General features: G+C 48.7%; 1 protein-coding gene across 2 annotated transcripts in view; it reads left to right on the top strand.

Annotated features, from left to right (window-relative positions):
• The window catches only part of Tmprss4 (transmembrane serine protease 4), a 31,594-nt gene that overhangs the window by 5,986 nt on the left and 10,794 nt on the right, over positions 1–14,814 (top strand). Inside the window, exons 2-5 of one of the 2 annotated variants that reach the window (XM_021207718.2) lie at positions 7,749–7,782; positions 12,004–12,053; positions 13,554–13,666; positions 14,574–14,703. In XM_021207718.2, the coding sequence (XP_021063377.1) occupies positions 12,004–12,053; positions 13,554–13,666; positions 14,574–14,703 (293 nt within the window). In that variant the 5' untranslated portion in view covers positions 7,749–7,782. Of the gene's footprint in view, positions 1–7,748; positions 7,783–12,003; positions 12,118–13,513; positions 13,667–14,573; positions 14,704–14,814 lie in introns of both variants that reach the window. The other variant, XM_021207717.1, reaches the window with a different exon arrangement.

The following is a 14,814-nucleotide window of genomic DNA, read 5'->3' as shown; positions in this document are numbered from 1 at the left end:
TGTGTGTGTGTGTGTGTGTGTGTGTGTGTGTGTGTGTGTCCCTGTCTCTCAGTGTCTCTCTTTTTCTCTATTATACACACATGAAATTGAGGCTCTTGATGGTCAAATAATTTGGGTACAGATGTAGGATTCAGACCTCAGTGGCAGGATGCCATGGTCCGTGCTCCATCCCATGTCAAGCTGCCTCTTCTAACACTGGCATCCCAGCAAGGGGAAACTTCCAAAGCACTTGCAGAGTTATGTGAGTGGGCAGGAAAGTGGGAGAAGAACACTAGGTTATGCAACCACAAGGTAATAATGCAGAGAAGTCCCGGAAGCGCCACCAGAACGCTATTTATAGGCTCTGAAGTTCAGAGTTCCCAGGAAAGCCGTCAGAGAGTCACCGAGTGTTTTGCAGGCAGATCAGCAGCAGCAGTCAGAGGAGCCCCCAGAGGCTGGCTATCCCTGAGGCATCTGGAACAAAGCAGGCTGCTCCCTTCTGCCCTTTTCAGGGAAACTTGAACACTATTTGACATGACGGAAGTCCAGCCAGCACATCTCAGGAAGAATAGATACAGTGGACCCCACCCCAACCAGAGCATCTGAGACCCTTCAGACCACAGAAATCAACCAAGGGGACCATAAGCAGCAATGGGATCCTGAGAGGACCAGCTGAGGTCCTTGAGGGCTTGGAAAGGTACTCGCAGAAGGTGGAGTGTTCGTGCCGATTCAAACCCACATTGCAAAGGGGGAAGGAAGCTAGGACCAGGAGACGAGATGCCGGAGAACTGCCCAGGATTGCTTAGCAGCTCAGCTGGGGAGCCAGGCCCTCTCTATAAAATCCCCTCTTCCCTTATACCACTTCCTATACCTTAATGTTTAAAGACGATTCAGGACAAGCAAAGGAAGTTGTGGTTTTCTGTTTGTTTATTGTTTTTGTTTTTGTTTTAAGACAGCATCAACTCTGGAATTCTCTTATAAACATCAGACTGCATTGTGGGTGGCGGCTACCTGGTTTGGGTAAACATTATTTAGAGAACTCATCTAAGCTCTAGCATCCATGAGCCCTTCCCAACAACAGGTGCCCAACCTGTGCAACCTCATAAACACACACACACACACACACACACACACACACACACACATAAGCACACACACACACTGCCATTTGGTCTCTATGGGAAGCTACCTTTTTATCCGACTGTTCTGGAAAGAGAAAGTGGGCACAGGTTGTTAGGGCCAGGAGGGGGGGAGGCTGAGCAAAATAGAACAACCAAGAATTCAGAAATAGAGGGGTGGGGACTGCTTTCCCTGGGTTTGTTGGCTGTGTAAGAGTGAGCTCATAACAGAGCCACCTGGAACAAAAGGCCTCAGGAGAGAGCCAGGTGTCTACAGTCAGCTCCTCCCAAGACATTGGCCCCTGTGTTGCTAGAGGGCAGAGATCTTGTAAACGCTATACCACACCGCTGTCCATGAAACAGGGATTCTTGCCTCTCTACCGGTCTTCTTCCCCCTCCAGGCTCTACCCACAGTTAAGGGCCTGGCAGAAACACAAAGGTTGATTCTTAAATAACAGAACTGAACAGCAGGCTCAAGTAGCTGGATTAACGGTGGGTTATCTGACTCCTCTCTCCCACCCCCAGGCATTGCCCTGGAGCTATTATACCTTGGAATGGGTAGGATTCTCTACTCTAATGGCCAACAGGTCAGCACCTGTGTGGTTTATTACAAGGCACCATGGTTTCTAATGTAGCAGCTGGGCTGAGGTCAGGTTAAAAGAAAGCTTACACCCAGGAGAGACTGCTTCTCCTATGTGTGAAGCTGGTGCCTAGCCTATTTTGCTGGACAGACATCCTGAAAACAGAGTCACAGGGCGGGACTACTGGGGAACCCCACATGGCTGTGCCACTGAAACCTTTGATTGCACCTCAAACTGCTGCATGGCTGCAGCTCCCCCACCCCATCCCACCCCCGCCACCATGAAGCACCCCTCCTTAACCCCTTCCCGTCACCTTACCTGCCATTGTGGGGGCACCAAAGAGACGAGGTCTTGTTCCCAGCCTGATAAAGGCATCAAACTGCCTGCAGAGCCACGGGTGGGCAGAGATGCCTGCCGGCAGCGGTAGGACTGATGGCTAGGTGCAGGTTCAGGGGGTCAGAGTGGCTTAAGGCTACCTAGAGCACCCCCTGAACACCAGAGCTAGCTGTGGCCAAGCCTAGCTCTTCCCACTAAGTGCGAGTCGCCCCAGGTCTCTTGGCTCACTCAGAGAGCAGTCCCCACCCTTCCCAGGGGGTGCCCATGTCACCCTGTCACTGGCCTCAGCAACCTAACTATATAAGCCAAGAGCCTCAGAGGGTCTGTGTAGCCATCACCTGGCAACGGCCACATCTTTAGCTCCAAGGTTTCCCTCTGAGATCAAGGAAAGCCAGGGCCCTTCCCATGGGATCCCAAAGCTGCCACAGAGAAGAACAAAGCCAGTGTTCTCGTTTAATCTTCCTCATCCCCACTCTGTTCTTCCAGCTCTCCCGCTAACCTCTTCCCAGAACAAAGCAATGTCTGTGCTGCGGAGAAGCAGGCAGCTCAGCAGGGCGAAGGAGCTGGTGGGCTCTGTACCTTGGGCCTCTTCATTAGTCACTAGTAGAGCACTGGTCTTCTCACTGTGAAATGATCAAGTGCTTCCCCATCTCCAAAAGACAGTTCCCGGTGGCTTGGTGGGGGACCCAGTAGTCATAGAAGTTGAGAGGAGTGAACTAGCCGGACAGCAAGTCACAAGTCACACCCCCTTAGCTGTTTCTCTGTGGCTTTTCTGTAGAATTTAAAAGCAAAAGCTGTCTGGTCGGCTGTCGAGGGTCGTCTGTCTTTGAAGTAGAAGCTGAAAGGAACCATTTGGTATTTGGAACTCGGCTAAGCCCAGGACCTTCTCCGGGATTTAAAACATGGAGGGAGGGAGAGAAGAGCCACAGCTGAGAAGGGCAAACACGATAGAAGATGGAAGACTCGACGGTAACATTAAGAGGGGCACTCCCAGACACCAAAGTCGGCTGCCTATAGCAGCTTCCATCACCATTCATGGATGCTTTGGCAAAACCAGGAAGCTTGTCTAGGTCTCTGTGCCTACCAACCATGGAAGGGCTGCTGAGCTCCTGAGGGGGATCTCTGGTGTTGATCGCAGGCTAAGCACAAGCAACAAGACCACATTGCAGGAGGGTAGAGACTCAAAAGAATGTACTATCTCCTAAGGATGCTTAATCACGCAGGTCCTTGAAACTGCTGAGAAATGCACTGAGAAATCCACTGAGCCCAGATCCAGAAGCCCAGACTGGAGAGCTGGGTCTGCCCTTTGCTTGCTTTGAAACCACAGAAGCCACTTTGTGGATAAAGACTTCAGCTTTCAGTTCTATAAGGTGAACGTCTTGGGATTTCCTAGAGATTAACTATAGTAGCACCTTTGAAAGGAAGATGTTGCACTTGATAAAACAATATTCAGCTTTCACAGGTAGATACTGGATCAATCTGTTCTCTTGATAGAGACCGACTGGAAAACAGAGCAGGAAGATGCTCTGAGCTAACCAGGTAATGGCAAGTCCTTGTCAACAAGCATCCATTCATTCCACTGACATCCTGCTCCCCCTCAACCCTCACCGGGCACTAAGTGTCAGGAATTCTCAACCTTCCGTTCTACTCTAGCCAGCAAAAGCTTTGCTCCAGATGAACCCTAAGCTGGACATGGGCTGAATCAGACCTACAAGTCAGGGCTCTGTATAGTGTGAGTCGACAGAGCGGGTGGCCTGATTGGCCCAGCCAGCAGCTCCGACAGAAGTGTGAAGACTGGAGCCTTCACTTGGACTCTACAAGGACGGGGCCATAGGAACTGTGACCAGCTCAAGGGGTTAGGCTCAAGCTGAGGATAATCACAGATATTCCTAGCAGTGAAGAGGGAATCACGATTGGTCTTTGATTGCTTTGCAAAGTTCCCTCTTCTACTGACTCTAGGATAGTATCTTTCCTCTGTCTGGCTTCAGGCAGAGCGGCACAGGGTAGTCTCTAGAGGGCCTTTCAGCTCTGCATCCATGACCATGACTGGGCTCTGCCACTGGTAGGGTCTGATGGGATCTGAGTTCTGCATGGTACCCACATGTCTCCACTTCATCTTTTTCTTCCTCAGTTCAGGACTTACTCTGGGCTGAGAGGGGATGCAACTGCCCTTGGTTGCTCTTTCTACTCAGAACATCTCTAACATTGGTGGTCTCCAGTCACCACTCACAGCCCCAAAGCAAACCTGCCTCACTGACACCGGCCCAGATACTCATGATCTGCAACATCTCTGCTTCCTGGAAGTTTGACAGCCTCACATTTCCAGCATCTCTCTGTCAGAGATGTTTGTTCAGAAGCTTCCAGAAAGGGCAGAAAATAAGAGGTTTCAAGGCTACAGCAGAGAACCAAGAGAAGGACTAAGCTCCCCAAACTACTTGGCACAGACAGGTGACAGCCTTTTGGTCTCTCTGTGAATGCACAATGTTGGCTAACCCATGCCTTGATTCATAATAATATTTCACTATTAATCCACACAGGATTTATTAGGAACTCCTTAACTAGTTAGGTTAAGAATACAGTAAGCTCCCATAAGTCTACACAGAAACTGGAGCTTAGAGCAACCCCTATACTCATGAAATTCCTCATCGCCTCTCACATGCACACTCATGCTGAGGTAGGAGGGCAAGTGTCTTTTGCTTATTAATTTAATAAAAACTGGCAGCATCTGTTTACTATCCACTTGACTTAGGTAAACCCCACCCACCCCCCAGTCCCATGTCTATCATTCTCTTGCTTCTACACAAAAAGGATTCTGAGCTACGGGGGAACCTGTTGGGATTTTACCCTTGTTACTCAACTGCTAATGTTCTATTTCGTTTGAGATAACTTGTAGTTCATTTATTTTTCCTTCCATGTAATATTTTATTGTGTGACTGTATTTACAGACAGATTCTTAAAAGCTGGCCCAAGACCAAGTCTTAAAAGTGAGACAGGCTCGTTAATGTACTGATTCAACACCATTTGCTCAATATTCACTCTATTTCACCCATAGAAAGAGTTTAGATGTGGTGATTAATGGCGCAGTCATGACTCTGTGACTGTGGAGCTGTGTTTTAACTGGACTCACTGGTTCCTGCCTTTTGTTTGCAAATGAGGATGAAATTCTGTACAGTACAGCCTTGACTGAGCAGCCAGCAGTTCGAGACACTGCCTGACGTAAGGTATCAGGCCACTTCAGCTCAAAATGAGCAGCCAAAGCGCAGGAAGGTGTAGACTGCACTGTTGTTGTTGTTCCTTCTGTGTCTTGGCTTCTAGAATAATCTTCACCCATCATGGGTAGTCAATGCCTAGTGAATTAATAAAAAACAAAACAAAAGAAATTCATCCCACCTGCTCCAACTAATGGAAGCATGTACACACAGGTAGAGTCAATAAAAAAGAATGCACCGATGGGGAGGGTCCACTCAACAGATGCTCTCAGTATCCCCAACCACCTCTAGCCTTATGTGGATACCCTAACCTGCTTAACGTCCAAAGGCACAGGTCCACTGACAAAGCCCACTGTGTTAATGCTCCAAACACACACAGTCTTGTCTCCTCTGCCTCCCCTCCAGCCATGTCTACTCTGCAGCTTCCTCCATCACCCACACTTGCACATGAGTGCTGGTACCTTTCTGTCATTCAAGTTACAGCTCAGATGTGACCTCTCTAACTGTCCTCACCCTTTCCCTTGGCCCCATCTTCATCCAGACACTGTCTTCTTATCCCCATTTTCTCCTGCAGGCTCCCCCAAACCCTCTGGGGTTTTTTCTGGCTTATCTATTTGTAGTCACACATACACCCCCAGGCCCTCCAAGGGCCCTCAGTTGTCTTTTGGGGGCACCTCTCTTTATCTGCTGGGATGAATGCTTATTAATCTCTGACATCTGATCAGGGCCTGGCACAATATGGACATTCCTCATTCATCTGTTTAGCCATTATTGAATGCTAACCACCATGGTTACCACACACTTGGTTTCAATCCTTTTTAATCTGGAGCTAAGTTAAATGGAAAGACTTTGCCTGTTGTGTGTAAATTGCTGTTCGTCTCATTATCTCCTGACGAGATGTTCATAGGGCCAGGTGCTCTGATATTTTCTCATCCTCATCCTGAAAGCGACCCCCTCCAGCCAGCTTGGTGATGACCAAGGAGGCAGAAAGTTTGGGGCAAGATACACTTTCTAGGGACTTGCCTCTAGGATCTAACTCCTTTCATGAGGCCACACTCTAAAACTTTTACCATTTCCCAATAATGCCACTGTGTTTATAAATCTATCAGTCAATTACTCCATTAGACCAATGACCTCATCAATTCTGGAGGCGTCAACACAGACATACCCATAATGTGATTCATTCCTAGACATTTCTGTGTATGTGTGTGCACGTTTGTGTGTATGTGCACATGCGTGTACATGTCTGTATCATGTGTATGTGGAAGCTAGAGGTCAACAGTAGGTGTCTTCCTTGATTACTCTCCAGCTTATTTTTAAGACAGGGTCTTTCACTGAAACTGGAGCTCAATGATTTTCTAGACTAGATAGCAGCAAGTCTCAGAGATGTCTCCTGTCTCCACCTTCTCAGAGCCAGGATTCTAGGGGTGTACCACTACACACAGCCTTATATGTGGGTGCCAGTAATCTAAACTCAAGTCTTCATGCTTATTAACATCAAGCAATTAACCAACTGAGCCATCTCCACAGCCCTTCATAGGCATTTCTAGGTCCAGTCAAGCTGACAGCCCAGAGGAACAGAGGGGTTGGAGAGGTAGTTCAGTGGATAAGAGTTCTTCTTAACCACTGATCTGATGCCCTCTTCTGGCCTCCACAGGTACCAGGCACAGAGATGGTACACAGACATACATGTGGGCAAAATTCCTATGCACGTAAAAATGTTTTTAGATAAAAAGGTGTAGTTGTAAGAAGTTTGTTCCTATCTACTGCTGAAATCCTATTATGTAGATAATCCACAATTTATTTTGCTACTCAACCACTAGAGGTTTTCAATGTTTAGCTATTACAAGCAATGCTACTGTGAAAACTCAAGGATATATATATATATATATATATATATATATATATATCTTGTGATTGCATCCCACAGTAGATCTGCTGAGCCATCAAATTATAAACCAGCCCTGGGATTACTATCAAATCATTTGATCAAAGCTAGTGGGATAAAGCTAGTTTATATCCCACTAGCAAGCATAGACATCCCAGTTGCTCCGTGTCCGATATTCTCACCAGCACTTAATATTGTCAGTGTTTTTAACTTTAGCCTTTCTAATGTATGGAGAGAGAGACAGGGAGACAGAGAGATGAGGAGAGAGTTCACTGAAGCCTGAGTTTACATTTATGTAATGAATAACGGCAGTGAACATCTTTTGACATTATTGGACATTTAAGCATCCCCTTTATTTGTTTCTACAAAAAATACAATATATGTAAAAATAAGCAAATGATTGACAAAAGGAGAAGCAATACAGATAACAGTCGGACAGCCAATCGTTTCTGAGACTCCTAACTAGTCTCTATAAGTGGCAAACCAGTTGAGCCAGGTCAGATAGGGGTATGGGTGAATTTTTTCATTTCAACTGGTAGCTTAGACGTAGCAGGAAGAATATACCTGGAAGCGAGCCCTGCTAGTCCAGATCTAAGAGGTTCACTCACTCAACTTCACCTTTTCCCTTCCATTGCAGGAGTCAGACAGTGGCCAACCCCTCAACAACCGTGGTAAGTTCACATCCCCAGGTCTTTGAATCTCAACTACTGAGTGAGCCACCATTGTGCTAGTGGTGTGTGTGACCTCAGTCCACCATCCATCCATCCATCAACAAAAATACTAAGTACCTATACGTTCCAGGATTTGTTAAAAACAAAAACAAAAACAAAAAAACAAAACAAAACAAAAACAAAACCTTGGTCTCTGGGGAATATGACCAGCAGGCCTGATGGCCAAGAACAGTGACTTCCCAGTCTGCCCTGCCAGACCCTGATCTGCATGGAGTTGGGTTGAGCACTAGAGTAGCGTAGACCCCGGTCACATGGAGTTCATGCCACCAAGAATTTGGGGCACTGGTGTTTTACTGTTAGGAAAGAAAATAGCTGTGGATCCCTGACTAAAGGAGACAGATAAGTGAATAAGTAAAAAGCTCGCAGCTTTAAGGGTTTTACCCCTTCTATTATATTTTCTTGAATACCTACTTCTGATAGCCTTCACATTTGCAAGATGAATGAGAAGGGAACATATCCATAAGACAATGGGCAATCCCACTCATGTTAATGTCTTATTTGAATCACAAGTTAATAATAACCAGAAACAATAACTTTCCAAGTAGAAACAGTACCTCCTCTGTGCTCTGGAGTTAATGTAACAGTAGACCACAGAGTCCCCAAAGAGCACCAGGCTTCCCGTGGTTCTTCCTGTGCCTCACCCAATGAACAAACCCAACAACTGCCAACCCAGAACACCTGCTGGAAAGGAAGCTGAAAGGAGAGACTGTGCAGCTGCTCAAGTGATGGGGAACACTGAATAAACCAGGCTAAATGAGTCAGCCAGCCACCGATGGGGGTGGGGATGAGGGTGGGGGTGGGAGTGGGGGTGGGGAGGTGGGATCTGAGCTCCTGAGTCCCAGAAGTCAGAAATAACACTCAGGTCATTCATCACCAGAAAACCAGCCTGTGGATGTGTGTGTGTGTGTGTGTGTGTGTGTGTGTGTGTGTGTGTGTGTGTGTGTGTATGCTGAATTAGCAGTGAAATCTATGTGGGTTAGTAAATGAAGTCAATTACATGGCATAGAAGGGTCAGAGTACTAAAGTCCAGAAGTGAATGTGACCAGAGTCCCTGTTGTCACTCCAGAGGGAAGGGACAGGGGAAAAACCACCTACCTGGAAGTTCTATCCAGAAGCAATGGCAGGACAAGCAGACAGAAGGAACAACCACAGGCATGGAGGCTATTTCTAAACTTTAGCTAAGTTGCTCCCTGAGGAGCATCCCTTCCAGAGAAGAGAAGCAGGTCTGCCCTGAGAAGAGCCAGGACACAGCTTTGGGCTTGGACACAATCCAATAGATTGTTCCCTAACCACGAAAACAAATCAACCTCATGTCTCCAGAAGCAGGTGACTAGTAAACACAGCACGCATGGATGACTGAACAAAATATTGATGTGTCCGTGGCCATGGGAACAGGATAATTCTGAAGACTTGGTGTAAGGACTTTTTAAAAACAGGACCAGCTAGTATTATTGACAACCTGCTTTGTGGCAGGTCCTAACAATTTACAGGCCATACCATGTATAATTCATATCCTCAGTACTGGGCCTCTGTACAGTTAAAACTCTCCATCAGGGAGGCACAGAGAGTTTGAGCTCTCTTATCAGGTCATTGATACCATCATGTATGGGGCACTGGCCTCTGGCAGACATCAGTCTGAGTTTCAGCTGAGCAGAGGACTCTGGGTAGAGCCAGACACATGACTGGCACTGTCTGAGACAGAATAAAGTGAACTTGGAGAAGGGCGGACAAGGATGCCTTGGAGAACAGAGCCAAGGATGGATCATCCCCCATCTCGCGGACACTAGTTGGGTGTCTGCTGTGGCCCTTGCTCTAGGCCCTGGAGACTCAGAAATCCACAAAAGACACTGTCTTCCTGGTGGCTGCATTTCCACTTCAAGGAGGGGTGGGAGGAGACAGAAAACACACCAAAGGAGGTCAGAGATGGTAAGTTCTTTGGGAGAGAAACAGGCACGCGGGGAGGATGGGGAAAGCACAGTGGTCTTGTCTTAAACAGGAAAATCTAGGGTGGGCTCACACAGGGGAGACTTGAAAGAAAGGCTGGAAGCTGAGGGAGTGAGCCCTGTAGGTGTAAAGGCAGGGGAGAGCCCGCCTACTGCTTTCTATGTTTCTGAAGCTCTCATGCTCCTTGCCCAGCCCCCCCCCTTGGGAGGAAGGCTCCCCAATGCCTCGTGAGTTCATTGCCTGAAGGAAAGGAACCCGAAAAGATCCAGAGCCTGTCTCTGATGCCACCTGAGGACTTTTCACAACCTTGTCATACCCCATCTGCTTGGCTACCCATGTGTTCTTCTGTGTCACTGTGACCCATATACACCTGACACAAACAGCTTCATGGACACAGGACTCATTCTGAAATAGCGCCGGAATGTCTCAGTCCATGGAAGAGTGCAATAGAGCAATTCACATGATGTTGCAGAAAACGGGATACACAGAAGGAAATTTTAAAAGTAGGCAAAGAAAGTAGACTCCCGAATATAAACCCTGGGGATCTACTTGCTCCAGCTCAGTCTTAACTTCCCAAGTTTCTAAACATTTCCAAAATAGTATCACCATTGGGGGACCCAACACTCAAAACTATGAGCCTGTTGTATTATTTCAGATTCCGACTATGACACTGTGTGAAACAAAGGTGGAACTGCTTGTTTATTCGTTCGTTTTGCAATTTTCAGGCAATGGGAGCCTCCGATGCGAGCTCCCTGGTCTCAATCTCTCTCATTTCAACCCTCTTCCTCCCCAACAGTGAGTGAATCTCTAGGTAACAGTCTCATCATACACCCTCTCTTGTTCAGAGCGTTCAGTGGCCCCTCGCTGCTGTCAGCACAAATGCCCAACCCTAGTCCGGTATTCAAGCCTCCATAAAAGGCCTTTGTTGTTCTGCCTCCCAACAGGCTCTGACCCACTTCATACTTTGGGACACTAGATGCTCGCAGCACCCCCTCCGTGCCTGGGTCTGCACTGTCCCAGAGCCTCCGTCCACTGTTCCTTCATGTATCAAAGTACCACCCCCTCAGGAAACCTTTCCCAGCATTCCCCGCGTGATGTCTTGACTCTACCTTTTTCCACCTGGTGGACGGCCATTTGTCCTGTTGGCATCTTCCCCCAGCCTCTAATCTCCTTAAAGACAAGGACCATGCTGGGGACTTGCTCTGTGTTGGACTAACTTGGAGGTGGGGGCCATCATAATACATAATAACTCAAAAGTGCTTATCAAAATTCTGCTATACCTTCACTGTGCGGGGGAGGCAAAAAATAAGGCAGTGGGCAAGGGATGGGGCTCAGTTGGTAGAATGCTTGCCTAACATGCATAAACCCTTGAGTTCCATCCCCAACACTGCAGAAATCAGTGGTGGTGGTATATGCCTCAAATTCCAGCACCAGGAGGATCAAAAGTTCAAGGTCATCCTGGTCTACATACAGAATATGAGGCTAGCCACGACTAGGTCATCTTGGTCTATTTCTCGAACATGAGGCTAGCCTGGGCTACATGATCTAGCTCTCCTGCCCTTTAAAAACAAATTATCAGAGAAACAACTGTAGTAAAGAGGAGGGAAAGACTGATAGGGGTCAAGTCTAATGTTCTCCAGCACTGCAGGGTAACTGCAGTTGATGACATTTGATGTTCCAGAAGATCTAGTGAGAGAATTCTGAATGTTCCCCCACACCTGCACAGAAATAAATGTCTTTCACGATAAACAGTAATTACCCTGATCTTATCATTATGTATTACATACATGTGTTGAAATGTTACACTATACTCCCCCAAATACAATTATGCATTGATCAAAACTGAAAACATATTCAAGAATGGGGCCAGGACAAATGATAACATTTCATATATATCATGGTAAGTGCCCAAGAACATAGGTGACAAGCTCCCAGGGCAGGTAAAGGTTAGAACAGGCAAAAATGACATCTTGTCAAAGGTAGGGCAAGGCAAGGGGAGGTGGCAGGCGCTGCCAGCTCCTTTGAGAAAGAGTTATGAAAGATAGGTGAATCTGGGCAAGGGAGGGGAGGTGGGAGAAGACTGGCTCTTAAAGCTCAGCTTTGCCTACAGGGATAATCCCCACCAAACCGCCATCCAGGGCAGAGGGCTATGGGCCTTGGTGGGGCTGGGTTCTGAGTGCTCACTGCAAGCTCCTCCCTCTGTCTTTCTCCTTGCAGATGTCCCTCCCTTTCGCAAACCCCGAAGGCCCCAGGAGACCTTCAAAAAGGTGGGGATCCCCATCATTGCAGTGCTGCTGAGCCTGATAGCCCTCGTGATTGTGGCCCTCATCAGTGAGTTCCAGCCCCCACACAGCTTTCACCCCACCCCCTATGTGAGCCCCCATTCTCACCCTCACCCCCTCAGCCAGCCACAGCCCTCGCCAGTCCTCCCATGCACAGTGATAGGCAGGTGATCTGCACAAAGCTTTGGGGGGGGGGCGTAAATGAATTCTCACGCCTCATGTATCCACCCCTGCTTTGGAGGGAGCCTTCTAAGTGCAAGGGGAAGGTGAGCGCACCCCTCACTTCTCCCAGATGGCTTCTCTTCCAGATGGTTGCTACACACGTGACACCCATTCCAAACCCATACAGACAGTGGCAGAGGTGCCCACCCCCAGCCGCCTCCTTCCCATCTCCTGCAAACTGACAGCTTGTGGAGGAGCAGGGTGAGGGGGCTGGATAGATGTCTGTGCAACCGTACTGCTGTCAGACTAGAGAGTATTTCTGCTTGTAGAGATTGGAGGGAGAAGAGGTACTAGGCAAGATGACCGGGCAGGTAGAACTCTCTACCCACCCCCAGCTTGATCTTCATGACCCCTGATGTCATCTCAGGCAGCACACTGTGTGACAATAATTTCCAGAGTTACAGCAGGGATGGGCCACCACTTTCACAGGGAGCTGAGCATAGGAGACAAGCTTAGGAGTCAGGGATGGGGATTGTGGCTCCCCCCGGGGAAACAGTGTGCCCAAATAGGAGTCCACTGAGCCCCTCAAGTGTGAAATGCCTTTAAACATCACGAAGAGCAATGAGAAACCTTATGTGAAGAACCTGGATTAAAAACCAAGAGCATGTAGCAGGACCAACGGGGACCCAGGGCACATAGTACCTGTACAACCTGGGCATGTCCCACCCTTGGGGAGCCTAACTTAGAGCTCAGATGACATTTGCAATCTCAGCAGACACCACCCATTGGATGGCACACAGAGACCTTCTGCTGGAACCCTTAATTCTACAGTTGGACACTGAGGTTCAAAGCCTAGGCAAGGCAAGCAGGAACAGAGGCTGGGGTAGGACTCCAGTTCTCTGGCTGACCAGGTCCTCCTCGTAGAAACAGTGGGTATCCACAAGTCAGACACCACCTCAATCCTTGAGAGCACCAGGGTGGTTATGCGATGTATAAATCATTTCTTCTCGACCTGACTTGGCCCAACCTGAGGCAGCTGTGTTCGTTAGCTTTCCATTACTGTAACAAAACACCAGAAAATAACTCCCAAAAGTTGTCCTCTGACCTCCAGTTGGGGACGAACGGGCTCACACACCCGCCCGCACACACTAAAGAAACGATTTATTTTTAAAATTGGCTGCCTGCCTCCAGCCAGCCTGACTTTCAGAAAAAGCAGCCCCTCTCTGTCCCCAACCGCCTGCTTGACCCCAGCCCGCTCTGTCCTTCCCTAATGTGCCTTCCAGTCAAGGTGGTTTTGGATAAATACTACTTCATCTGCAGCAGTCCCCTGACCTTCATTCAGCGGGGCCAGTTGTGTGACGGCCACCTTGACTGCGTCTCAGGGGAGGATGAGGAACACTGTGTCAAGGACTTCCCTGAGAAGCCGGGAGTGGCAGGTGAGTCCAGGGACTGAAGGGCAGGGGCAGTGGGGGATGTCTGCTCAGATGTGGTCTCCGCCCCTCTTCTTGGTCAGTGTCTAGTCCTGGTAGAAAAGGTCCCCAAGAGCATGGCCGTGACACATCTACCATTAGATCCAGCACTGGACAGGACACACTCTTGGAAAGGGTTTAATGGTCCCGAGGGGACAAGGGGGTACTACTGATACTATGCTGGCCGTAGCTGCCTTTCTAGAGGCACGACCTTGAAGGTTCCTCTTCGACTAGAAATGGTGTCACCGTGTCATTTAGCCAGCCAGCCACCCTTCCGCTCCTGGGCATCCTAGAGAACAGGACAGAGGGAGGTGACTGAAGAGCAAGTGTCTCAAGCATTAAAGCTGGCCTCCTCCAGCTTGGATTGACCCACTCACACTTAGCCCGGAAGATAGTTAGAAGACCCTTGGAGGGGCAGGGCTGAGTGGTGTCCCAGGCATTGGCTCTTAACTAGTAAAGTCGGGTGCCTGGGGGTAACTGCCATCCTAATACCAATAGACCAACAGAGGTTTTCACTCCAACTCTTCTGACCTTTCATAGAGAAGCTACCAGGTCCCTGGCCAAGATGCTTCCCCACACTGGGTGAGCTGTCTAGGCCATGGTAAAGAAATTTTGTCAGTGATCCTCAAAGCTGATACTTATCTGAGCAGAGAGAGAGGCTGTCAGTCATTGTCCCTGGGCAGCTGGTCAGGCTTCCCCGTAGCTGCCATCCAAATTAGGCTGTAGTCAACTAGAAGAACTTCCCTTGAGGTTGAACGCGTCCTCAGTTCTGGGTTGGGGAGCAGCGGTGAGGGAGGGGGCTGGTCTCATAACATGTTCCAAGGGGCTGGGCTAAAGTGCCCCCCCCAGCTGACCCAGGCGCCTTCCTTCCTAGTCCAGCTCTCCAAGGACAGATCCACCCTGCAGGTGCTGGATGCAGCCACAGGGACCTGGGCCTCGGCCTGTTTCGACAACTTCACAGAAGCACTGGCCAAGACAGCCTGCAGACAGATGGGTTATGACAGGTACTTAGTCAGGGCCATAGGAGGCTGTCACCTCATGCCAGCAACCTCTCTGCCTTCCTGCCTTCCTGCCTTCCTGCCTTCCTGCCTTCCTGCCTTCCTGCCTTCCTGCCT

Source organism: Mus pahari, chromosome 10 (assembly GCF_900095145.1).
Source record: "Mus pahari chromosome 10, PAHARI_EIJ_v1.1, whole genome shotgun sequence".
NCBI classification, from domain to species: Eukaryota; Metazoa; Chordata; class Mammalia; order Rodentia; family Muridae; genus Mus; species Mus pahari.
This window is presented reverse-complemented; position numbering and strand designations above follow the sequence as displayed.